General features: G+C 38.6%; 2 protein-coding genes across 3 annotated transcripts; both read left to right on the forward strand.

Moving 5' to 3' along the window:
• Positions 1-12,834: 12,834 nt before the first annotated feature.
• Positions 12,835-17,762, forward strand: LOC134534467 (phosphoglycerate mutase 2-like). The gene is made up of 2 exons (XM_063372942.1): positions 12,835-13,045; positions 16,953-17,762. Exons 1-2 carry the CDS (start codon positions 12,938-12,940, stop codon positions 17,604-17,606), a joined length of 762 nt encoding a protein of 253 aa, XP_063229012.1. The 5' UTR covers positions 12,835-12,937; the 3' UTR covers positions 17,607-17,762.
• A 1,767-nt stretch (positions 17,763-19,529) lies between these two features.
• LOC134534468 (phosphoglycerate mutase 1-like) lies at positions 19,530-27,376 on the forward strand. Of its 2 annotated transcripts, none has more exons than XM_063372943.1 (3): positions 19,530-19,768; positions 23,634-23,858; positions 26,837-27,376. In XM_063372943.1, exons 1-3 carry the CDS (start codon positions 19,562-19,564, stop codon positions 27,275-27,277), a joined length of 873 nt encoding a protein of 290 aa, XP_063229013.1. In that variant the 5' UTR covers positions 19,530-19,561; the 3' UTR covers positions 27,278-27,376. The 2 variants fall into 2 exon arrangements, with proteins under 2 accessions (XP_063229013.1, XP_063229014.1); XM_063372944.1 differs by having other exon boundaries at positions 19,543-19,760.
• Positions 27,377-27,920: the final 544 nt, after the last annotated feature.

Raw genomic sequence — 27,920 nt, forward strand, 5'->3', positions numbered from 1 at the left:
CAGGCAGTGGCGGATCTAGTATGGTTCACCTCTAGGATTTCAGAGAAGCCAGAGAAAAAAATATGTCTTAAAATTACTAATTTTTTTTTATTTAATCTACTCACACTACACATAACATCCAACCACCAGATTTTATGATTCTACAAGAAATTCATTAATTGTATGAAAATATTTTTATTGGTTTCAGAAACAATCATTTTTTTGTCGGCAATATTAACGTCGCAGACAACTGGTTTTTCAGGGGGGGGGGAGCACTTGCCCCTGGTGCCCCCCCTCCCCCTTGTATCCGCCACTGGTCGCAGGTGAGAAACCAGATCGAGGCTGGCGGGAAGTGGGGCAGTGGCTGCAGGGTGTCGGAGGGAGGGGAACGCTTTCAGAGGGTCACGGTCGCCCGTGCATCGAGGTCTCCGGTTTACCGGGAAGAGGGAAGGGGGAGGGAAGCAGGAGGGCAGAGGTACATATGGAGCGACACGCCCCGGTCTCAGCTGTACTCCGCCCTGGCGCCAGTCCGCATCAGCCAGGCCTCGTCGCGCACAGGCTGGTAGCATCACACATTTAAACTATTGCTAAAAGTGCCAGATTATTCCGACCTTACGGCCGGCGTTCTCGCGTTCCCCCTCCCACACATGCGCCCTAATAGGTAGGGGCAGGCATTTTTTTTTGCAAAAAAAAGGCTGAACGCCTAATAGACTGCAAAAATGTGTACCCGCACCAGCGGTTTCTTCCTTGTGAATGGCGGCCGTCGGCAAGAGAAGTCGTTGCCATGTTTGACCGAGCCACTCAGGACGCGTTTGCTTTGCGCACTGAATCTCTGTGATTGGTTATGAAACGATCGACAATAAATAGGAAATAAACTACCCGATCACGAAACACAGATGATGCTACAGTGTTTTAACTTTCAACTGATCTCGGAATCTTTTCCGCGAAATATGCACGCCCATACTAATAGGGTAGGGTGGGAGTAACATTCCAGTTCTCTTGTTTAAACATTTCAGAGCTTTTTAAGTAAAATAACTGTGAGGGATCGCTCCCTGTTGTTGTTTGGTCGGGAAGATGTTAGAGCTCCGGCAATGACCAGCGGCTGGGGCCACCAACCCAGCATAGCCACCGCCTCAGCCCTTTTACCGCACTCAGCTAACCAGACAGTTGGCTGTGTCCTGAGCCCTAAGACTTTCTCAGCACTGCTGAGCCTTCCCCCGATCTCCCACATCACGCCGGGACCCCTCAAAAACACCCTGTGGACCCGTGGTCCGGTGGAGGCCTATCCAAACCTCTGCTAGCTGTCCGGGCTAGCACCGGAGCTGTGTCGTCGCTCACCACGTCGACTCAGCATTGGGCTAGGGAACCCCTGGAGCTTGCTCCAAGCGATCGGAGCACCACTACCCAATCAGGAATCGAGTAAATAAAAACTACCAACAGGGAGACAAGTCGTGGACTGTTCCTCCGACGTGACTGATCGGGAGACGCCGCCCAAGGCTGCAGAACGATGGTGCACAGTCCAGTCTGAACACTTCGCCGACCTGCGTGTCAACAGTCCTGTGGATGTGCCCCCAACTCATCTCACACTGGGCTCTCCCTCTTGAGGACACTCGCTGGGACACGATAACAACATTGCTCACGTGTCAGTCAGCAGTCACGTCTAGTATCCAAGGACGGTCGCGAGGCGAATGTCACGTGTTCCCCCCCCCCCCTCCGACACGTGACTCGGGCTCCTGACCACGTGGTTCGAGAGGGGGACGCACCACAACGCCAAAATACCACAACGCCGAACGTACAATAACGCCGAATGCCAAATTGACTACAACGCCGACAGCTAGAAAACTGCTGTCTACCACAACGCCGAATTACCACAACGCCGAAATACATTAACGCCGAAAAATGTCATTGCAGGACTGCCACAAATGTTAGGTTAGGTAAGGTAAAGGTTAGGTTATGTTAGGCTAGGCTAGGTTAGGCTAGCCTAGGTTAGGTTAGGTTGTGGTACATTTTTCCGGCTTTACTGTATTTCGGCGTTGTGGTACACAGCAGTTTTCTAGCTGTCGGCGTTGCGTTCAATTTGGCATTCGGCGTTATGGTATTTGGCGTTATTGTACGTTCGGCGTTGTGGTATTTCGGCGTTGTTGTAACGACCCGTTCGAGAGCCCGCCGTGGCCTTGGTTGGACCCCCTTCCCCCTCACCAACGTACTCACACGGAGTGCAGAAATCCCGAAGGAACCACCCACCAGAGCGGGGTATTTATACGCTGAAGGCAATGGGTAGTTCTGTTTACGTATTTCGTTTGCTAAACTGGTTTGCCAAACAAACGTCCCTAAATTTTCCAGACATGCTCATTTATTTTACTTAAAGTACGTGAAAACACTGTTCTTTTTTTTAGTTGCACTTCTTTGAGTGTGTTGAGAATAAAATGTTTTTACAATCTAAAACGTAACGAAAAGATCGCGCATTGCGCAACGGGAATTTCAAACGGTTTGAAGAACAATACGCATGGGCGTTTCTTCCAGATGTGTTTAAACTCAATGTATACAGCGTAGCACGTGGGTTATTTTCAAACGAATGATAAATTGTTCATGTGACAAACCAATTGAAAAATAAAGATACCCATACATTTTTATATTGGACTAATAGCTACAACTACTGAAACCTAAAAATTTTTAATGCTAAAATCAGCGAAGACGTTTTCTGCAATTTGGATCTCTTCAGGATTACTTGTAATTTTACAAGCCGAGGAATTGCTTGGAAAAATATATGTAATGGATTATATATAGGCTACTAGTTTGTGGGTTGTCGTTAATATAACGAACTTTACGCTATCTCTTACTGTTGACGTTAACTGTATGCTTTGGAATTTGGTCATACTGAAGGTTGCAGTCCAAAGTCACACGTATTATATTCTCTCTGGCTCATTATAATAAAAATGTAATTATATGAATCTACAGATGGAGTAACATTTTGTCGCCAGATAAGCAAAATATGTATAACACACTCAACTTTTTATTAATGGCAGGTATAATCAAATTTTAATGCATAAAAAGTTTCTGCAAATATTTTTTATGAGAAAATGCAAGTTTCCAATATGGATATAGCTGTAAGGTGCTTCTTTTAAAAGCATAATATTCAGAAGAGTTTTGGCAATGCGAGGCCACATAAATATATGCAGTTACATATATTTTTAACACCTAGCCATACATAAATGTTCATGTTTTGTAAACAAAATCGTTACTGCTCATTCCTTCATGATGCGATTTCTGTGTGCTGAGAGAGTTATATGCCGTAAAAATTTTCTTTTTGTGAGGTTCTTTTAACTTGAAACTTGTTTTAGTAAACACTTAAAACCATAATGATTCGCTACTTTAAGAGTTACAGAAGAAAACATGTTTATTTCTAGTACTGATTTTTTTTTAACTTAGCTAAAATTTAGCACATATTCAACTACGTAATTAAGCAAGATTAACCACAATATTTACTCTCTTATATGTTAGTTAAATAGTTTGTTATTTAAAAGTTTTTAATTTAAATTGAAATGCTTATTTCATTACTTAAAAACCAGTGAAAAGAATATATGGAACGTTTATTCGTTGTGCGTATATCAAATGCTAGGTACATAAATTCTTATCCGTTGGTACCGATTCAGTTGTAGTGAAATAAAAAAATCTCAGTTAAACAGTGAAAATCTTTGTCATTCTAGCTTATCTGTTGTGAATTTCTTAAATTTATAATTTATATTTACGCAAAAATATTCTTGTCAGATTGTACTGATATAGTGGTAATGAAATAAAAATATCTCAGGTAAGAAAGTAAAAACAAGTTGTCGTTCTAGCTTATATGTAGTAAATTTCTTTAAATTGCTAGTTTTACTTCATAATTAAATAACACGCGATTTTATTACTGGTTACTAACATTTCTCCGTAGGATCTTAATTGTTCTGTTCCGACATAAATCAAGCTTTTAATTTAGCACAATTTCTTTAACGTTTTCCCTGCGCCAATGTGAGTTTTAAAATTATGAGCTGAAGTTGGTAGACTCTGGACTGAACATTACCCTTTTAGCATCCGCTAAGGCTTTTCTTGTTGCAATATTAACTTCGTGGTTAAATAAAATTAAAAAAAAAAAACATTTACTAGTACAGAAATTTCTCCGAAGCTATGAACTTAAAATGTTTTCGGGTTAACACGAGTATACTACAGTTGCATTCTGAAAAAATTTTTGCCGGTTGTTACAAACATTCAACCTGTCAATACAACCACTGTTTCAGTTGCTGATCGTCATGTTTTGTCTTGTTTCAAGACCTAATTTCTTATTCGGAATCCTCTGATTTTTGCAAACATATTTAAATAGCATCTTTTTTTTCTTTACTTCATATTTAAATAACGGCCAGTACCTTAGTTTTATTTCAAGCCTATGAATGACCCGCAACAATGGCGCAGTGTCCATAAAACATTTTCGTCTAGTTACCTATCCTACTCGCAAGGATCGAAATATAAAAAAATTAAATAAGTTTACAAAATACCGAAATTAAATAAAACCAAGCTAATACAAACTAGTATTAGCTAAAAAATAATAATTTTTTATAATATGAAAACACCTTCCTAAACTAACTATCAGCATGCAAAAAAAATTACTTTTGTGTCATATAAGATAATAATCAAGGATATATTTTTCATACACTAAAAATAAAATTTAAAAATTTTTATTATTGATTATAATAATGTATGTAAGTATTTTTAAAAATGTTATTTTAAAAATTGAATTTAATGGAACAATTTGTGTTTAATAAGTATGCTAAACAGACTAACACACATTATCTTAAAAGTATAAATGCTCATTCACACATAATAAAGTCACGCATTACTGATACCACAGCTAAACCTGTGAATTGGAGGTTAGTTAAGTACCTTGAATATCGTTTTCTTGGACATCTTAGGTGAGTGTCGATGACTACGCTACTGGGGAAGATCCTTCCAGGTTATGTCGAAGGATGAGCTAAAAATAGAGACCTGAAAAATTCTCAGATTCATTTCGTGATAGTCTAGAATCCAACAACGTTTGCCTTTTTACTGCATCAGTGATTGGGCCACAGTTTATCTGAATGATACTCGGCCAATGAAAAACCTTTAACAAAAGAAGTATCGAATCACTAGCGTCCCAGTTAACAGGTGTCACGAGTCAGTAGCCAATGAGCAGATGTAACTTTCCCGCGTGCGTAGTTGATCATGGAGTCTATCCTACAGGTCATTGAAATCGCGAACTTTTCCGGTCTCTAGCTAAGAACAATTTTTCAGAGAACGTTTAGGTGTCGATGCTAGGTCGGGAACCGAGATACGTGGAGATATTTCCGTGACTGTAAAATAAAGGGGTTAATTTGTCTGACGCGGTGATAAAGGCCCGTCTACAATATTGCAGTGTCCTAAACTGACAGATCGCTGATTGGTCCACGTGATATCTCTGACGTCATTTGTGGTGTGGGTAATGGTCTGGATATACATTGGTGAACTGATCATTTAGTTCTGATCTGTGTCTTTTGGTAGCATAGAACAACAACAGGACACTCGAGATATTTTAGTTTCCGATTCCCGTTTAAAAAAATATTGGTTGTCTGTAAAGTCGGTTTACGGACGATAGTTTAACGTGACAACGTCATAAAAAACATTGATGAAATGATTGCATACTTTTATGAATAAAATTGAATCTTTTTTATTGAATTATCACTATTTTGTGTGGACACAAAGAAGGAGTGAAATGAAATCTTTAATTTAATTGATAAATTTACTTTTATTTGCACTCATTAATTCAATTATGTTTATTACTTTAACGAAGAGATTATTTTAACTATAACTTTTATACATGTTTGCTATTTAACTTATTCCAATCTGTGTTATTCTGTTCAGGATAGGACGATGATGGGAAAAGTAGGAAACGAATGGGAGTGTTTCAAGTTTGATGTGCCTCGAAGAAGTCAAATCGATGGGTTGTTCCAATCGAGTGGAAGAGAGATAGATGCAGCGCTAGCGTACAATGAGCGTTAACGGGACACAGCGTAACGGGACAATGTGCGTTACGGGACACTTTTTTTCGTGCGTGCAGCCGGCGTTCATCTATTTATTCGACGTTGTCACGTCGAAAACAATCGAAAAACATTTACTGCGCTCTAGCGACTTCTTCAGAATTCCGGACATCCGTGCGAAAAAAAATGTGACGTCCTGCGCGGTAGGATAAGGACACGTACCGCGCACGAGTCCTGACTGTGGCAGACGGAGTGAAGTGGGAGTGAAGTGTTGTACGTGTGTGTGTGTGAGACACGGGGATCGCAGGAGAGGAATGCGTGTGTCGCGACACGCACCGGGGAGTAACGGTGCGTGCGTCGCGAAGGCGTCTCTTTGGTGTTGGTTGAAGGAGGGGAATGGAAGGGGGGAGGGAGTGCCCCCTGGAGGCTAGGCCCACCCGCCTAGCCTTGGCCGTGGGACGCCGCTGACCCGGTGACCCACTGCCGGGACAAGCCTCCAGGCCTGGAGGGGAGGGGAGGTCGCTCACACCACTCATCCCCTCCCTTACCCACTCCTTTACCCCTCCACCGTCGAGTAGGGCAGGGAGAGAGGCCAGTACAGCAGGTGCGATCGCGACAGAGAAAGCAACGCTAGGACCGCGGACTTAAAAAAAAAAAAAAAAAAAATCGGCATGCCGTGACGTAGTTGAAATCACGCGTGTTTTTTTTTTGTACCTCGCCATTGCCAATGGTGTCACGCCTGAAACAATGCAGTGCATGACTACTACGTCTGATAAATTGTCAAAAAAGTACGAATCATCAAGCCTCCTTAGTTGAAACAGTCACTTTCATAAGAAAAAATACGGCCATTTAAAACTATTGGTTTTTTTTAATAATGTAGACACTATCTACACTTCAGCCGATGTTTTGGGCTCAGACTATCCCTGTTGCCTTGTTGCCACATTATCAGACACACACGTGGCCTGAGATTCGGTAAAATAAAGTCAGATGCCCGAAAAGTTCTGACCATATCAGAAGTCCAGCCCTCAATCTTGCAAATTAAGGGTCAAAATTTAAAAAAAAAAATGTTTTCTTATAATAATTCTTTCTTACGAATTTACAGTTTTTTTTTAGTGTCTAAAAACTACTTTCCATTTTAGTTAAGATAAAAATTAAAATAACTGTTTCAGGTTACGAAATCTCATTGCATTCTGCAAGGCATAATTTAAATATAAATTGTATCTGATTATTAGGTACATAACTATAATTTTTTGCGTCAGTAAACCATTCAATATTTAATTCATTTTAACCACAGATTATTTTTAGTTTTAACGTTTTTTGGGCTTAAAAGCAAGTTTTTTTTGTCCAAACAAGCTTATTTTGATGTTTCTATCGGCAAACTGTAAGCCAGTGTTGTAGCATTATGCAGGACACAAAAATCTATCTATATCTATCATAGGTTGAGGTACGGAAGTTTCACACATTCATTTACGCGCAAGATAAAATACTAACCTTCACACTCTCGCACTGTGTTCATGATTGGACTGCAGTTATTTGAACACGCCCCTCTACGACCGTGAGCCAACGATGCCCAGCTAGAAGAGAAGTAAAAATATTGATATTCTCACTAAGAAATAAAACAATGTAAAATCAAACCTTTGAATTCTACCCTGAGGCCAGACGTATACGCAAAATTACTGGGTCTCTAATCGTAATTCTGCGACAAAAACCATCAAATACGTTTTACTCAAGATAATATTAAAGAATCTCGTCTGCAAAGCTAAATACCATGAGTATTCGTTTTCGTCTTAACAACTCGTCGTCAGCGTAGACATTAGAGAAGGCTAAAGAAGGAATCGAAACTTCAGTACGCATGACTCTGATATGCATATGCCCTACAACTTGACTATAAGACTGCATATTTCACAATATTGGCAACGTTCTAAATGACAAAATATGTAAAATAGGTGACTTCTCGGAATAACTAGGCAATTAGAAAAACTTTAAAATTCACAAAAAGCCTAAAAATATATCTAATAAACTACTTAAATTTTCACCTTATCACGGTTTCTCACCAGGCACAAAAACAACAGAAGAGTTCCTGCACATAGAAGTACAGTTTACAAAAAAAAATACTTTATGCGTCACAACTAGAAAACTGTGGAATGAATTACATACATATATATATATATATATATATATATATATATATATATATATATATAACATGACCAAACGAAAAGACGAAACAAACACAACAGTTTTCTAAAACAGAAACAAGCGACGTTTCGGGAACTGCTATCTGCTCCCGTCCTCAGGCAGAGACGCACATGGTACGGAAACACAGGTGCGACTTTGCTTAATTTGTGTTTTTTGTCATTTGTGTTTTTTTGTAGTTTTCTTCTGCAGACATACATGTGCTAAGCAATGGCGTATGTCCAAAAGCCTACATCAAGTCTAATACTGGAAAGCTATTCGGGGAACGGTTTATTGCATGTACTGGTACCCTGTAATACAAACGTACAAATTTCTATAATTTTACTCGAATATTTATGTTCCAACTGTTGTGCTGAATTTTTTTGGGTTCAATATTTTTGTGCTGTCATTATTTGTGGTTTTTTTTTCGTTCTCTTAGTCCATTTTACTTTGTTTTTTATATATAGTATTATTTCATTTATTATAACTGTAAATAGGAGATTTGGTCTCATTTTCCCCCCCATAAATACAACCGTGCGAAGCCGGGTCGGGCAGCTAGTATATATAGTAAAAAGAAATATATGGTGTGTTTGTGTGTCCAAAGAATTACATTGAATGTGTTTCTCCAGAAGTTAAAGTTATTGAAATATAGGTTAACCATGGTAATGTGATTATAGTTAGTTTAAATATTTTGTTTTTTTCTTAATATTACTTATAACATCATTTATTACGATATAAAATGATACAAATTATTTGGTTTTCAATCGCCACCACTGCAGAAGGAATTGTCAAACGACGTATTTGTTAAAATCAGCCCTTGGTTGAAATGAATGTCGGTAGATATATAAATTTAAAAAAAATGTGATGAGCCTTTCAGTACTCTACAGAGGGGTGTAACATCTAACCTAGGTAACAACAAAATTTATGTCATCTCATGTTGAAAATACACTTATAATACCAACTCGGACACTAAATTGTACTAATAATTCTTTAAAATAATGCCGAGCATGATAAATATACGAAAATTGTGTTTTAAACTACATTTATTGACGCGAACCCAACGTAGTTTCCTCACCCGCCGCTGGAATTCGCTGCTGAAGCAACAATTCTACTATTGAATAAATTTATAAGCAGACAGAAATTTTAAAATATATAATGAAACTGTTCCGATAAAAGCGAAAAAGACTTGAAAAAATACTAAACCCCGGCTTTAAAACCTGATTTTCGACAAGAAATTTTATTAAAATACTACCCACTTTTGTTAAAAATTTGTTAAACTGGTAATACTATAAAGTTTCCCTTTGTTTTTGTGTACTTTGGTTTGCGCCATCCGCCACAGATGGCAGCACTGTGGTTACGTATTTCCGTTCCATACGACTTCCGTTGAAATTCACGAAATTCACTCCTAGCAAATGCCGTGCACCGAGAGATAAGATGTTACACATCATTAAGTAAATAAATGAGGAGTCTTCTCTGCATTTTCTTGCGAGTGATTTCGAAGAACAACGGGAACCTGAATTCAGGACGCAAGCTATGTCTTACCACTTAATCGCCTTTCTCGAGAAGTATCATGAATTTAAAGGTGCTAGGCATTGACTAATGATTCTATACAGACATCCTCCTGTTCGCTGCGCTGAAAGCAGTTAATATTACAATGTGCCAATCAGCTTGTATTAACAAACAAATGAGCCCATTTTTTTGTACAGAAATGGAACTGTCATTATGAAATTCCAAATTTTTAGTTGACACAGTACATATTTTAACGTACAAGTTACGTTTTATCAAACACTTTACTGAATTGTAACGTCACCTGCTGAAGTCTCTCTCTATCCCTGTGATTTATGCAACACAAATACGTCCCTGCGTAGTAAACGTACGAAATGCATATACTGCAGGCGCAAATCGCACTATTCGTCAACTTGAAGGAACTTGACTAGCAAGACGTTAAAAACAAAAATGTTTCTATGATTTTTCAAAAAAAAATACATTTAAGTGATAAAATTATTTAGTTTTATTAAGTATCTTCAACGTGAACAGTGTCGATAACTGTCTCAATATAATTTGAGGTTCAGACATTTTGACAGGATGAAAATGTTTTAGCTATTACACGGCAAATAACTGGGTGTTTTAAATAAATAAAAAATATATACTCAATTACATTTTAATTATATGTTCGATAAGAATTATTGTGGCATCATTCATATAAAAAGTTGTGTAGTACAGATTTTGAACTTAACAGATGCCTGTCTTTTTAAGTGCTATAATTTCACCTCTCATTTTCTTATATACCGTTAAAAAAAGTTTCATTATTTATTTAAGTTTTCAGGTATTTAGCAGCAATAAATAACCCAGTACATCTTCAAAAAGAAAAAAAAACATGGAATAATAGTAAATACCAAACAAATGTCAAAAAATACAACACATAAAGCTAATGTTTGCATCAATCAAAAAAGTTTCAAACAAAAGATTTTGGAAATATTAAAAAGATTTTAAAAATTTAGAACATGTTTGATACAATGCTGACTAACGGATTTATGAATATTCACCAATACTATTCGAACATCGCTCAAAAGCTCTAATCTAAACTCTCGCTGCAGAGAAATTCTGACATATAAAGTTACACAAGATTTTGTAACTACATTATTTACCATTTTTCATCCACTATGTCCCATTGTTTCAACATTTTGCAAAAAAAAATTAGTTCAATGTTTGTTTTATAAAAGCTTCTACTAACCAGATCACGCCTGTGATAAGTTAACTACACTCTAATTTTTCTATGTAACTGAAACATAAATATTTATTTTAAATTAACAGATATTTCTAACATTGTATATTTACATGAAGTAAAACAAATGTATCGCAACAAAAAATTGTTTGCAGTGATACTGGGTTCGGATTATTACCCAAGGCGTTTATGCTTTTTGTTGTCTCAGTATATACTTAATTTGTAAACTGTTCCCTGAATAGCTTTCCAGTATTAACTGAGCACATAATAAGGATGAGAATATAAAATAAAGTCAAATTATTGAATATTCAATTATCTTTCCCATAATTTGAAAAATGAAAAATCAATAAAAATATAATATTTTGCACCGATTTTCGTATTAATACTCAGTATTATCTCTAAAAATTCATTTTATATGTGCAGAAATAACCATAGCCATGTAATATAAAAATTTACAATATCATTCTTGTAGTACTACTCACTATTTTTTGACAAAATTTTTAAAGGAATCTTTTGTATAAGTATAAAATAATTAAGTTCTGTGTAAATGAAATCACGCCCGTCTTCGCTATGAAGTAAAATTGTCCAGTGAGAGGGCAGCTTAGCTGATTTTGGAGATATGACGTAACAACAGTGTAGTGGACTCTAGTTGGGTATATTGAATGTCTCAAAAAATATATGTTATAAATACATTTATATACTTTCTACGTGCTTTCTACGTGCACTTGTGAATTACGAGATGTTTTGTAAATAATAAGAAATTATACTCAAGTGTACTTACATGAATTTAAATAACTTATAAAGTTAACTTAAGTATGTAATGTTATTCATATCTCCTACCATATTAAACGGACAATCAGTTTTGTACTAGCTATAAAAACTGTAACAATATAATTAAAATTTAGAGATTAGCTATTTTTGAAGGTTAGTAATCATTCAAATTTGGTTCCTACTTAAGGATTAAATGTTTTATTGGACATTTATAGTTTTTTAAAACACGCAACTGCAGTAATAATTAATTATTAATATACTTTTCAAAGAGCGCGCTATAACGCAGACATTTAGGTACCTATAAAACAGAAGGAAAATACAGAGTAATGACAGTCATACAAAATTGTAGGGTGAGAGCAATTTTTTTTCCATCTTAGTTACTTTTAGGGGGAGGGATAAAAACCGAAAGATACCATATTGATATCACAGTTTTTATACTGTAACAATTTTGTAGCGTTTAATTTTGATAACTTGACTCCTTTAAGACATGATACACTTTTAAAGTCCATGACATCCATCCATCGACAGTATTATTTAAGCTTGAGTCGTTTCAGAAAACGAGTTCTCTACTGAACTACGACAATTTTACAAGGGAAACTATTTGTAGCAGTCAGTTTTACCTTATCAAATATTTATTTATATTAATTATGCTTTAACAGAGCAAAATAATGCGAATCAAACATCACAAAATAGTCATGGAATAAAAACTGTTGAAACAAATATGGCGTCCTACCATATCGTAAATTGGTACAAAACATGGCTATGGTTATTTTTTCGTACCTATACGAAATACATTTTTCAAGATAACACGAAAACAGCAAGTATTTCTTACGAAAATTGGCTCATAGTTTTATATTTAAATCTACGTTTCATTCAAGCATATTTTTTGTTTTATATCATAGAAAAGATACTCAAACATGCACTAATTTGACTTGAATTTTGTTTTATTATGCTTATTAATGTGCGAAATTAATAATGTAAAGCTATTCAGGGAACAGTTTACAAATAAATACTGGGATGTTACGTTATTTCAGTTAAATTTAAAAAAAAAAACAGTGTACAATATCTTTGGATTACGTTGTCCGGCAACTTGTTTCCTCCGAGCGCTGCAAGCGTCTCGTTTTTTCCCGGCCGAGCGGACGTCTAGCGCGCCCCTCCTCCGTGGCGGCCGCTGGGCCTGCGGTAAACAAACGCGAGCAGATCCCCGCCGGGAGGGAGGGTGTGATCGAGGCGCGCGTGACCATGTGAAGGTCCCCCCCGGGCCATGGCGACGCACACCGTGGTGATGGTGCGCAACGGCAGCTGCGAGTGGAACGAGCGGAACCTCATCCCCAGCTGGAGCGACACGACGCTCAGCGAGGCTGGCAAGCAGGCACGGCTGTCCCGTCTCCCCTCTGGCGGCCAGGCCCGGAACCAGCAGTGATTCCTCGAGCCACGCCCGCCAACCACTAGCTAGCGTCTTTTTTTTTGACGTGACAACGTCTAATGAATCGATGAACGCCGGCTACACGCACGAAAGTGTCCCGTTACGCTCATTGTACGCTGGCCCCGCATCTATCTCTCTTCGGGGGAGCTGAATTGTTGCCCCTTGGAAGGGCAGCCCTTTAGGATTTTTCTGGCGATGGTTTGTTTTTGTACAGCGACTGGAAGGGCAGCCCATCCAATTTCTGAAAACATGTTTCTTTTATTGTTTAAATAATCCTGAAAACTTGCCCCTCGGAACGGCAGCCAATCAGGATTTTTTCTGACAGTAGTGTTTTTGAAAGGTTGTCTGAATTGTTGCCCCTTGGATGGGCAGCCTGACAGTGGTTATTTTAGGTTAGGTTAGGTTAGGTTAGGTCAGGTCACTTTACAAACTAACCACTGCCAGAAAAATCCTGAAAGGCTGCCCTTCCAAGGGGCAACAATTCAGACAACCTTTCAAAAACACTAACGTCAGAAAAATCTTGAAGGGCTGCCCTTCCAAGGGGCAACAATTCAGGATTATAAAATTACGAAAATAGACACATTTTAAGATACTGTAAGGGCTGCCCTTCCAGTCGCTTTACAAACTAACCACTGTCAGAAAAATCCTGAAGGGCTGCCCATCCAAGAGGCAACAATTCAGAAAACCTTTCAAAAACACTACTGTCAGAAAAATCCTGATGGGCTGCCCTTCCAAGGGGCAAGTTTTCAGGATTATTTAAACACTTAAAGAAACATGTTTTCAGAAATTGGATGGGCTGTCCTTCCAGTCGCTGTACAAACAAACCATTGCCAGAAAAATCCTGAAGGGCTGCCCTTCCAAGGGGCAGCATTTCAGTCGCCCCCTCTCTTCCACTCGATTGGAACAAACATCGATTTGACTGTTTCGAGGCACATTAAACTTGAAACACTCCCATTCGTTTCCTTCTTTTCCTATCATCGCCCTATCCTTAACAGAATAACACAGATTGGAAGAAGTTAAATAGCAAACATGTATAAAAGTTATAGTTAAAATGATCTCTTCGTTAAAGTAATAAACATATTTGAAATAATGAGTGCAAATAAAAGTAAATTTATCAATTAAATTGTAGATTTTATTTCACTACTTCTTTGTATCCATACAAAACAGTGATAATTCAGTAAAATGATTCAATTTTATTCATAAAAATATCCAATCATTTCATCAATGTTTTGTTATGACGTTGTCACGTTAAATTATCGTCCGTAAACCGTTTTTACAGACAACCATTTTTTTTTAAATATATATTTGGCACTTAAGGCACATTTCACATTCTCACGCTACCTTTCCAGAGTCCCCTTCAAAGAAATATCCTTTGATGACGAATATTGTACCAATATAATCTTTTTCAAAACGTTAAAAATCACCGTTCAGCAATTTATTACCGTCGGACATTACAACATTCGAACAATTTGGACATCAGGGGTCTTTAACAATAAGGTGCAAATAGTATAAATTTTATTTTGAATGTTTCTCAATTATTGTCCAATAAAGTCGATCGTAGGGTTCGCTGGCCAAAAAAAAAAATTGTAAACGCTACTCTAGGGACTAATACCGGACAGCTTCAGTGTTGTTGTCACGTCAGTTCGTTAAATAGCAGACGGTATGCCATGTGTGATCCATGGTATGAACAAGGTATCTGTTTAATAGATACATATGGTACCAACAATGTGACAACGAAAATAACCTTATTTTCTGTTAGGAAAAACTTTTTTTTTTTAAAATAATTGTACTGATTTATGGGTGAAAATTATCCTCCAGTGCTTTAAATCCTCGAAAAGATGTTTATAATGTTTGACATCAGATAAAAAAAGTACATAATATACAATTTATCTATAATAAGTATATTTTTGTAGCTACAGCGCTTGCCGCTATGTTATTTTTCACACTTTCCCCTTTGTTGTTAGTAAGGAGCTGTTCGGTGTTAGTCTCTAGAGTGTTGAACGCTTTCAACATAATATGTAGTCATGGCGTTATAAATTGCCAGGAATCGGAATGTTGTGACAGTTGAAACAGAGTGGAGGTTTCTTAACCCACAGTTGTATTCGGTACTAATATACACTGTAAAATCTTTTTTTAGAAGTTTTTTACCATTGCAAAGATTATGGGATGTCCAGGTCGGCAATGCGCAAGTAGAAAAAAATTATAATCATCCGTTCTTGAGTTGGCACAAAATTTGTTTTTTTCATAATTGTTGCTTGATACAAAGTTCTCGTGTTGACTAAACTGTACTTATGAAATAAAACAAGTATTTTGTTTGGTCACTGACTAATAGCACATTTTGAGGGGGTGAGAGTGTACGGTATTTCTACAGTAATTTTGTGACAATAACCCCACAGTTTTCCCCATAGATGTTGGCAACCTTATAATACATGGATAGTTACAGCTTTAAACTTTTACACAAAATTAAATCATATCACATAAGGGCAATCTCTACTATGTATTTTTTTTTGTAAATGGAAAATAATATACATTTAAAATTCTTACACATGTATAAAATTTGTAAATTTACAAGAAAACAACTTCATTACTACAAAATAGTGTTCGCAGTAAAATACTGGGTTCGGAAATTAATGCTATATGTTTACCTAGTATCTCTATTAGTTAAAGTTATTTGTAAACCGGTCGCTGAATAGCTTTACAACACTACTTGTGCACATAAATAAGAATAACTAAACAAAAAAAGCCAAAAAAAAAAACCAAAAAAATTGTTGAATATTCGATCATCTTTCCCATGGGGTGGAAAAAAAATTATGCTTGATTTGAAACACTTGTGATAAAAACTCAGTATTATCTCTAAAAACGTATTTGTTATGTGATAGAATAATAACTATGGGCATACAATTTTCGCGAATAAATGTGAACGCCTATTAGATTGCAACAAGGTATACCCACAACAGCGGTTTCTTCCTCCTGATTGGCGGCCGTGTGCGAGAGAAGTCGTTGCCTTATCTGACCAAGCCACTCAGGACACGTTTACTTCCGCGATGAATTACTGTGGTTGGTGTTGTAACAATCAACCTGTAGCCTCCTAGAAAGAAACTCACCCAATCACGAAACACGGACGATGCTACAATTTTTTTTTACTTTCAGCTAGTCCCGGAATCTTATCGCGAAATGTACATGTCTCTACGTATTTGTTATGTGATAGAATAATAAGTAGAGACCGGAAAAATTCGTCTGTTCAATGACCTCCAGGATAGACTCCAATATCCTCTACACACTCGGGAAAATTCCAACTGTTCATTGGGCTGCTGACTTGTGAGTCGTCTCGACTGGGCGGCCCGTGATTCGACACTTCTACGAGTGAGGGTATCTAATTGGCCCTCAGTCATCCAGATTAACAGTGAACCAATGACAGAAGCAGCACTGAGGTATAATTATTTGAATTTTAGCATATCACGGAATGATACCCGCCAATTTTTCAGGTCTCTAATAATTAGGGATAGGAAAAATTCGCGGGTTCAATGACCTGCAGTATGAACTCCACAGTTCAACGTACACTCGGTCAAATGCAACCCACCCATTGGCTGCCGTCTTGTGAGACGTCCCAACGTAGCAGCCTGTGATTCGATAAATCTTTGGTCGGTCGTTTATAATTGGCCCAGAGCAAATCCAGGTGAGTTGTGAGCCAGTAGCAGAGGCAGCACTGAGGTGTAACTATTTGGATTTTAGCCTGTCGCGGAATGAACCCGCGGGTTTTTTTTCCTATCCCTACTGATAGTAAGCATGTGTTGTAGAGAGTTGGTTGCAACGACGTGTGAAGGTGAAGGTGAAGGCGGTTGTGGTTGCGCAGTGCTCCCGCCGCGCGGGGCAGGCGCTCAAGAAGGCGGGGCATCGCTTCGACGTGGCCTTCACGTCGGTGATGGCGCGCGCCCAGGAGTCCCTGCACATCATGCTGGAGGAGTTGGGACAGCCGGGGCTGCCCGTGGAGATGTCCTGGCGCCTCAACGACCGCCACTACGGCGCGCTGACGGGGCTGAACCGCGCCGAGCTGTCCGCGGCGTACGGCGCCGAGCAGGTGCGCCTCTGGCACTACAGCTACGACGTGGCTCCACCTCCCATGACCGCGAGGCACCCGCAGCACCGCGCCATCGTCGGCGGCGCCGCCTACGCCGACGGTCCCTCCGCGGCGGAGTTCCCCGCAGCCGAGTCCCTGCGCATGACGGTCGAGCGCACCCTGCCCTACTGGACGGACGTGATCGTTCCGCGGGTGCGCTCTGGAGCCAGGGTGCTGGTCTGCGCGCACGGCGACAGCCTGCGGGGGCTCGCCAAGCACCTGGGCGGCATCTCGGACCACGCCATATCGCGCCTCAACATCCCCATGTGCATCCCCTTCGTGTACCAGCTCAACGCCAACATGGAGGCCGTGGCGCCCATGCGGTACCTCGCCTCCGAGGACGTGCTCATGGACGCCATGGAGGCCATCGAGGCGCAGACGAGGGTGTGACCGTCGTCGACAACCCCGTGGATCAGTTCCGTCTATCTTTAACACCCGCAAAATTACGTGTACAACTGGCTCATCTCGCATGTGATGTCAGGGTTTGACATCTGCGTTGAACAAGACGTACCTACAATTACGAGCAATAAAAATATTTTTTTATTTTTCAGCTGTTTCATTTCTTCATGGATGGGTACTAATACTATGTTTTCAGTGCTCGAATGTCTGTTCACATGACTAGAGATACCTACAGTTTTTTTTTACAAATAGCTTAACAATGTGCAATTTTAAATACATATGTTTAATCATTCAATAACGATAAAAATACGTTCCATCGTTCAGGAAATCATATCCTTTGATGTATTGAGTACTCAACGGTGAAAAGGTACTCAAGTTTCCCTTTCTATTTAATTGTTTCATAAAAATACGTTGTTGTTTTTTTTTGGGGGGGGGGGGGGGGGTTTACTTGTACTTTTGTGGTATTTTTAAAGTGAATCGCTATAGCATATAAAAATATTTTCTACTAAAAATGCAGACAATATCAAATCAGAAAATTGTCCTACTTTCATATTGCTTGAAATATTTTTGATAACCTGTCAGAATAAAAATAAATAAAATTTCATAAGATAGTAATAATTTAACTGGAGTAATTTACCACATATAGTCGTTAGATGAAAGCTTTTATAATATTTAAGATTTTTTCAAAAGTTTGAACAAAAGATTCACCTAAGGAAAAACCACGTTGAGAGATTAATCAAACTGTCTGTGCGCAGTTAAAATAGCTCAGCAATCCGTTAGTAATGTTCTCTTTTTTTACGTGAAGCAGCGCTGGTTATCTTACTGACCTAATAGCATAAACTAATAATTAGTAAAACTTCATTTTATTCGCTTATTTTATGTTTAATGCATTTTTAGTTTCCTTTCTAAAACTTGTCAATACTTTCGAATTGTTGATGTTTTTATCTGGTTCCTTATAGGTGTGTGTAAATTTCACTTCGATAAGGTTAATGTTCATTATGGCTAAAACTAAGAATTTTTGGTATAAATAATAAACAACTCATATCAGAAAATGGTAAGAAAAAACACCAGATAAACAAATTTATTGTTAAGAATATATATTTACCAAAAAATTAAAAAGAAATTTAAAACACTGTCCATGTGTAAGAAAAAATGCCAAATATCTTAAGGGAACAATATTCATTTCAATACACAACGACAATAAATAGCCAAAAATACTTGAATTTATTTACTTTATAATCGATTAATCTCATATCTCATTCCATAGAACAATAACGAATAGAGACTGATTCTTCTATGCACATGGCTCCAACCACAGAACAAAGAGGTGGCACAAACAATGGGGTGGCCACTTCTGCATGGTTACAAGACAACCGGGTGAAGCCGTTTTATTTTCAGATCATAGTTTCACAATGTTGGTTAGACGCTCAAAACATTGTACGTAGTGTAGTGTTTGCACTGTGGAAACAGTTTTAAATGATTATTTTATGGAAGTCACTGCGTTTCACAACGGAGTTTCTAATTCATGCTTACTAACCGTCATCAGATGTGGTCAAGCATCATTTCTGCAATGTTTTGGGCGGAACAATATGGCGATAGCTAGGTAAAAAAATTAGCAAAAAAATGTAGTTTTCCAACAGAAATAAGATTTGTGACAAATATTAAAAATAAGATTATTTTTAGTGTGGTAAAAATTTTTATGCAACAATGACACCATGCAATGAAATTGAGAATAACAAATTGATTCGAGATTTTATATCCTCTACAATGTGCCAACTGTGTCCGTCATGGTGATATTTTTTAATGACCACATATTCTTTTTTTTTACTTCGCAGCATGTTCGTGCAATCTATCTCACCAAACGTGTATTATTTCCTCTAGGCTTTTGCATCTGAATATGTTATCTCTGACTTGGCCGATTTGTTGCAAACAAACGCCAGACATTCATGGACGGTGCTCGCATTTCTTCTACTGAGAATTATTTCAATTCGAAGTTCTCTGTGGGTTCGAGTTCGAGCGAGGTTTTGGACGGAAGCTCGTCGGGTATGGAGACGTACACCGTCGTCATGATGCGTCACGGGAGCAGTGAGTTGAACGACCAGAACGTATTCGCGAGCTGGTTCGACACGAAGCTAAGCCAGGATGGTAAAAAGGCAAGACTTCTTCGCTAGTTTGCATTAATTTAAACAGTCTAAGGTAAATATGTAGTTGGGCGATATGTGTTAAAAAAAATTTTAATCCGAAAATACTTTTATTCTATGCTCTTTAACTTCCTCTTTTCATTCAATCCGGCGGAGATAAGAAATTCCAAATACTTTAGAAGATATGGATTTTTTTTTTTCCATCAGAATACCTGTGCATTCATGCCGCGTATACCATTGTTTCTTGTTTACGAGTTGGCAAAGTAATTGTAACCGCCTCTAACTTAGGTGAGTTTTAAACGTTTCAAATTTTAATGTTTTATTTGTTATTTGGATATTGTTGCGCAAGTAATAAGTAAAAAAAATTACGTAAGTTCCTAATGTTCATCCTTTGTTCCGGTTTGTTAGGTCAGTTCAGTTACATTATAAATACTTTAAAACTAAACAACCAATAAATTAATTAATATTATTATTAATGTCCGCTTAGTTTGAAAGTATTTATAATGTAACTGATCTGACCTAACCAATCATTTTAATTAATTAGGCATTCACGAAAACACGGCAAAATAAAAAAATTGCAATGGTCGAATGATTGCACAGGTCTTGTATTGCAAAATAAGAATGGCGATATCTCCTAAAGTATTTGTAATTTCTTATCTCCGCCGGGTTTTATGAAAAGAGTAAGTTAAAAAGCATAGAATAAAATATTTTGGGAAATTTAATTTTTTTTTTTTTAACAAATGTCGCCCAAATACATATTTACCAAACAGTCTAAAAAGAATCACAAGTTAAAAACAACACTGCTGCTCAAGCAGTGAACACGTTCCTAGCTTCAAGGGACCATAGTGCATGCGTGATCAGGTTGCTCGCATTAAAGCAATCCGGGTTCGATACCCGCCAGGGTTAAAGCAAAAAAAAAACATTTGCAAGTGGAAAACGTGGTGGACGTTGTCATCAGCCCGTAGGTTTTCCCAGGTTACTCTCGTTTCCCCAACAATGCATTAGTGTTGATTCATTCACTTTACTTCACTGTTTATAATTAATTTAATATGGACGATTATGTTAAGCAACAATATTAATTCATTCTTGCGTCAAAACTCTCATAAGCAGATGTAGTTCTGTAATTTTTTTTAATTATCACAATAAGAACCAAAGGTAAAAAGTTATTTAGTTAATTATTTTCATTTGTCCTTTAACAGAGAAATAAGAGTATACAACTCAAAAGTTTATTATTACCATTATTTAAATTTTCATTGTCATTCATTTTTATTGTCTCTCCCCCAACCTTATTTTTCATTTTTCCGAAGCGAAAAAAATAATTTAAAAGGAGCAAGAAGCTGTAGCTAATCCTCAAAACCTTAATCCAAAACAATTTCGTTATTTGTTATTGTTTCTTATTGTATGACCCCCATGAAAAAGGTTGTATTCTAAACAATATGGTTAAAGTTTGGTAATAAATAGAGTTTGCAGAGTCATACAATTAGTGTATGCAATTAACTTTACAGAATAATGTTTGTAATTGGTATAATTTTTTTTTCGTTAGGTGTGTGTTTTGTCGTACAATTTGTGTGTTAACATTGTTTAACCTAATATGTAAGATTTAATGATGATCTAGACCATATTTGTTGCATTTTTTATTTATTTCTAATATATCTACTCTTTAATGTTTTGCACGCTTTTCATTGTTAATTACGTACCCATGATTTTCTTGAAAGTTGTTTGGGTCTTAGTTATTTTTTACAGTTAGGCCTAGGTATTTCTTATGGTGTAGATGATGCCTGAAATAATTTATTTGCTTTAGACTATTATAATTCAGTTGTGTTTGAAAGGATTTTCATTAATTAATTTGCATAAATGTTATTTTTCAATATTTTATCGCTAAGAAAAATATCGTTTTTAGGACTGGAAGGAAGAACATGAGTTTAATTAATAATTGGATGTTAGTTTAAAAAATATAAATGTAGACTAACTTTCAGTAAAATTTTAATGAAAAATGCGTTTATTTCTCAATGAAAAATTTAAAAAAATTAAGGTTTTATCTTGTTCTTCGCTTAAGATTTTATGTTGTTCTTTGCTTAAGAGCCAAATAGAATTTTACTTTCAATGTTATGCATTTCAAATAATATATAATGGCCGTTAACATAGTTAAACCATTTTAAATAGTTATTTTAACACAAAATTATTTAACATATTAAATAGTAGTTTAATGAAAACAAAAATTTAATTTAAAAGACACATTTCCGACCCCCTCTTATTTTCAGGAGTTACGACAGTGACATATGCTCTACGTGGCTTTAAGTGTTACATACTTATAGCAGCTACTTGACACTAAGAAAAGCTAATTTTAAACGATTCCTTCTAAACAGAAACTATAATTTTACAGTAATTTTACAGTATAGTACTGTATTTAGTGTAGGCCTATTTGGTTTCGAAAGTACAAATTAAAAACACCCGTAAAATATTGACGAGATATTATAAAATGAAATTTTTCAAGTTAACCATAATTTTATTAATTGTTTAATATGAAAATCAGTACTCGTTTCGTATTTCCCCGTAGACGGTATTGTATTGGGCGGTAATTCTCTCCCGTTACAACGAACGATACGATGGAATTCTTCCACGCACACACGCGCTGCAGTTGAACACGGAGTGTGCGTCGTTGCCGCCAGATAGCAGCACAGTGCAGGACGCGCGATGCGTGGTCTCCAATTCTCGTGTTCGGCGCTGAGTTCTGGTTTTATTGTTGTGGACACACCATAATTCCGGTACCAGTTACTGAATTCTGCCTCTCATGTGGCCGCGTCCCGTTCGCTTACACGAACTCTATCGTCAACATTATTTAGCAACGTAAGGTTATTGTGACGTTATTTATATAATTACATGTATATAATTGGATGTTGGTATTATGACGTCGATAAACTCCGACACCGTTTGAAAGTTTCCATGAAAGTTGACACATCGAAAGTGTTTCTTGTAGAAAGTTTTTATGCTATCCATTTTTTGACGTGACGTCTAATAAATCGATGAACACCGGCTGCACGCAAGAAAAATTGTCCCGTTACACACACTGTTCCGTTACGCTGTGTCCCGTTACGCTCATTGTACGCTTGGGCCGCATCTATCTCTCTTCCACTCGACTGTTTATAAAGTGAAGTGAAAAGTTAATGTGGTTTTCATTGCTTATTACAACAACAATTTCGGCAATAAAGGTTATTTATTCTTGCATTTTAAAAATCTGATTACTAGTATAATATCAACTTTTTATTCTTTTATTATTAAAATAGAAATGATTCAATTTTATTCATAAAGTATGCAATCATTTCATCAATGTTTTGTTATGACGTCACGTTAAACTATCGTCCGTAAACCGACTTTACAGACAACCAATTTTTTTTTGTAACTCGTCGCTAGATGGTGCTGCAGCACATCCCCTTCTACACCGTTCAACCGATCTCCATTAAAATTGGCATACATATATATATTTGAACACGGAGAATATTTTCGTGATATCCATTTTGCTATAGTTCGCCGCTAGATGGTGCTGCAGCTAATCAACTTCTTAACCGTTCAACCTATCTCCATGAAATTTTTGTTACACGTAGATATTTGAACACGGAGAATATTTTCGCGATATCGATTTTGTTATAACTCGCCACTAGATGGCGTTGCAGCGCATCAACTTCTAAACCGTTCAAACGATCGCCATGAGTAAATAGAAAATCGTAGGGCATAGACATACCAACAGAAAAATTGTGTTTCGTATCTTTAAGTGCACCACACTGTCATATAGCGCAAGTGACAACTTGTCCCAGAGGGTCAGGCTGTCGGAAAGGTTGACTGATGGCGGATGGAGAGTCAGTGCGACTGGGGGGCGCAGGACGCGAGGCGCGCCGGCAGGCTGCTGAAGGAGGCGGGCCTGCAGTTCGACGTGGCCTTCACGTCGGTGCTGTCTCGCGCCCGCGACTCGCTGGCCGCCGTGCTGGAGGAGCTGGGCCAGCCGCGCCTGCCGGTGCTCGCCTCCTGGCGGCTCAACGAGCGCCACTACGGCGCGCTCATCGGCCGCAACCGCGACGACGCGGCCGCCGAGTTCGGCGAGGAGCAGGTGCCTCCGCCTCCGCCTCCACCTCCGCCTCCACCTCCACCTCCACCTCCACCTTGAGCATTACCTCGAACTCGACCTTGAGCTTGACCTCTACCTCTATCTCCAGTTCTACGTCAACGTTGCGCTTGAGCATTACCTCGACCTCGACCTTGAGCAGTGGCGGATCCAGTATGGTTCACCTCGGAGGGGGCACTCTAGGATTTCAGAGTAGCCAGAGAGAAAAATGTCTTAAAATTACCAAATTTGTATTTAATCTACTCACACTACACATAACATCCAACCACCAGATTTTATGATTCTACAAGAAATTCATTAATTATATTTAAATATTTTATTGGTTTCAGAAACAATAATTTTTGTCGGCAATATTAATGTAGCAGACAACTGGTTTTTCGGGGGGGGGGGGGGGCACTTGCCCTTGGTGCCCCCCCCCCCCCCCCCTTGGATCCGCCACTGTAAGGTTTTTACCTCTACCTCCATCTCTAGCTCTACGTCAACAATGCGCTTGAGCATGACTCGACAACTACCTCGTCCTCGACCTCGACATATACCTCCACCTCGACCTCTATCTTTAGCTTAAGCTTGAGCATTACCTGGACCTCGACTCGAGCTTGACCTCTACTCAACCTTGAGCTTGAGCTTGAGCATGATCTCGACATCTAACTCACCTCGACCTCTACCTTAAGCTTGATTTTGTGCATGTTCTTACTAATTTATTAATTTCCATTATGTATTACATTATATGTTAATTTAATATTTATAATGCAAATAAATTATACACCCTGGATCATAACCTTACTTAGATATAAATAAACTTTAAAACGTTTATAAACACAATTTCTGTCACTAATATTTAATAAATTAATGTTTTTACTTATATGGACCAGTAATCAATATTAATCAATAAAGTAGGTGATTTAAATGCAGATATATATATTTTTATTTGCATGTAGTCTCTTTTTCATCCTGTCTATTTTTTTTGCATATAGCGCGTGTAATCATTTTTTTTAACGCGACTAAAGAAGTATAACAAACTTCAATTATATAAATACACTTGAAAATATACTATTAAAAGTTTATAAACACGTTTTCTACCATTAATATTCAAAATAAATAAAAGCTTTTAATGATATGGACCTATTTTTAATATCAGTCACTAAAGTATAAGATTTAAAAGGACATATACACCTAAAATTTGTACGTAACGTTTTTTCACGCTGTGGAAATTTCGTTTCATGGTGCGCGCGCATTGTAAAATTTCACTCTCGTCATTTTTTTTATAACGTGTCTAAAGACGTATAACTTTTAAAAAAAATTCCATTGGCACACACTGAATACTATTCCCGGCAAAAGTCAGTCGTGAATTTTTGCGAGTGGAAACGAAGTGGACTTTGCCATGGCATATTTATTGGTAGGTAAAGGGGCTGAAGATTATTTTTTTTTCTGATCGCAAACCACACCGGATAAATTTATTTTTAATGGGGGTATTAGGGAAAAAATTAGTTTCTGTACATAAAACAAAATCCTTCTCTGGTTTCTGGATCCCGCCACTGTCGCGAATCAGTGAGTTTCCTCCTTTCACTTCCGTTTCCTTCACTCTGGATTCATCAAATGCTTTAATCTCATCTCTTCACTAGTGGCCTTGCTAAATTCGCGTTGTATTATAATTCCAGGCTAAACCCCACACTTTTGTACACAAACAAGTCTGCCCTTCTATCGATATTTCTTATTGTTGTGATTTTTTTTTTATTGGTTTCTTCTTTTTTGTGGGGGTAGGGGGTTGTAAGCTGCCCATTAATAGAACAACGATTATTTCGTGGATTGTTTTATTCCAGGATAGACTCAACTTGTCTATACAAAATAAAGTTTGATTTTTTTTTAATGCCAAATACTATTGAACACATTACATTGAATACAGCACACTCTCTGGAAATTGCGGAAACCACTGCATTCAGCGCTCCTAGCGAGAGTTGTTAGGTACGTAGGATTGAAGGAGATTTGTTATAGTTACTATTTTTGGTAAACACTGAAACCTTTGAGCGTATACTTCTGTCAATCGATTTGAAGAACCGGTTTTACGGCTCCTATGTGTCTGGTTAATATATCGATAATTTTAGAATATGAAATAACGTGTGGTCATTTTGCCTGTTTTCGAAGTGTGTACCGTGATGTTATATCAGCGCGTATATCAGTTGGGATAAGTACCTATATAGATAATGGATCAGTAGAGACCTGAAAAATTCGCGGGTTCATTTCGTGTAATGCTAAATTTCAAATTATTATACCTTAGTGCGGCTTCTGCCATTGGTTCACTGTTAATCTGGAGGACTGAGGGCCAATTAGAGACCCATCACTCATACAAGTGTCGAATCACAGGCCACCCAGTCGAGACGACTTACAAGTCAGCATCCCAATGAACAGTTGGCATTTGCCCGAGTGTGTAGAGGATATTGGAGTCCATCCTGGAGGTCATTGAACCCGCGATTTTTTCCGGTCTCTACAGATAATACATAGGGGCCGGAAAAATTCGCGGTTTCAATGACCTTCAGGATAGACTCCAATATCCTCTACACACTCGAGCAAATGTCAACTGTCCATTGGCTGCTGACTTGCGAGTCGTCTCGACTGGGTGGCCTGTGATTCGACACTTCTATGAGTGATGGGACTCTAATTGGCCCTCAGTCCTCCAGATTAACAGTGAACCAATGACAGAAGCAGCACGAAGGTATAATTATTTGAATTTTTAGCATAACACGAAATGAATCCGCGAATTTTTCAGGTCTCTAATAATGCATCAGTTTCGCGACAAAACCGACGCAGTGCGTAGGTATTTATTACGGCTGCTACGATTTCCGAGTGCAAAAAGAATACGAAATCGTTTTGTTCGTTCCCGAAAACTTTGAGGTAGTTTCGGAATAGGTATTTTCGTGAAGCACGCGTGCCCCGAGGTGTCAGTCAGATGGTTGGTCCGTCCTCAGGTGCAGGTCTGGCGGCGCAGCTACACGGCTACCCCGCCGCCGATGACTCCCGACCACCCCTTCCACGACGCCGTCGTCTGCAACCCCATCTACGCGGCGGGGCCGAGCCCGGGGGAGTTCCCCTCGGCCGAGTCCCTGGAGGCGACCGTGGCGCGCACCCTGCCGTACTGGAAGGACACCATCCTGCCGCGGGTCCTGGCGGGCCAGCGCGTGCTCGTGTGCGCGCACGGCAACAGCCTGCGCGGCCTGGCCAAGCACCTGGGGGGCCTCACCGACGAGCAGGTCGTCTCGCTGGACGTCCCCACGGCGGAGCCCTTCGCGTACGAGCTGGACGCCGGGGGAAGGGCCGTCGGGCCCTTGAGGTTCCTCGCCGAAGAGGAGAAGGTGATGGCGGCGCGGTCCGCCATCAGCGACTTGATCAAGGCGGCGGTCCCCGAGTGACCCCCTAACTGGAGCGCTCCTGTCGGACACTGGTCTTCTGCTTTCAGTCACGTGTACAGTCCTGCAATAAACGAGAACAATAAAACCTCACAACGCTCTTCCAGATGTTCTTCTTTGTCTTCATAGCGTGTAAAGTTTGGTTCGTAAATAGGGACACCCAGTGGCGTAGCCAGGATTTGTGTATGGGGGGGTGTTAAGAAGCATGCCTCTCTCCCCCCCCCCTCCGTGTTAAAGTGGGGGGGGTCCGGGGTTACCCCCCCGGGAAAATTTGGATTTTAAGGTGTAAAATAGTGCTATTTTAGCAGTTTCCGGTACTTAAAATTAAATATTGTAATGGTAAATATTTTATTAATTTTTAATATGAAATTTGTTTGAGTGATGAATAAGAAATTTAATTAAAGATTTGGGGCTAAGGGGGGGGGGGGGGTTGAACCCCTAACCCCCCCCCCCCCCCGGCTACGCCCCTGGGGACACCTGTATTTCGCTGATTTCATTCCATGTCAAGGTATTTCAGGAAACACTGCAGCTTTTTCTAAGAGTCATGGCTAGAGACCGGAAAAAAATTCGCGGGTTCAATGACCTCCAGGATAAGACTCCAAATATCTTCTACACACTCGGGCAAATGCCAACTGTCCATTGGCTG

This window comes from Bacillus rossius, chromosome 7 (assembly GCF_032445375.1).
Source record: "Bacillus rossius redtenbacheri isolate Brsri chromosome 7, Brsri_v3, whole genome shotgun sequence".
Classification (NCBI taxonomy): Eukaryota; Metazoa; Arthropoda; class Insecta; order Phasmatodea; family Bacillidae; genus Bacillus; species Bacillus rossius.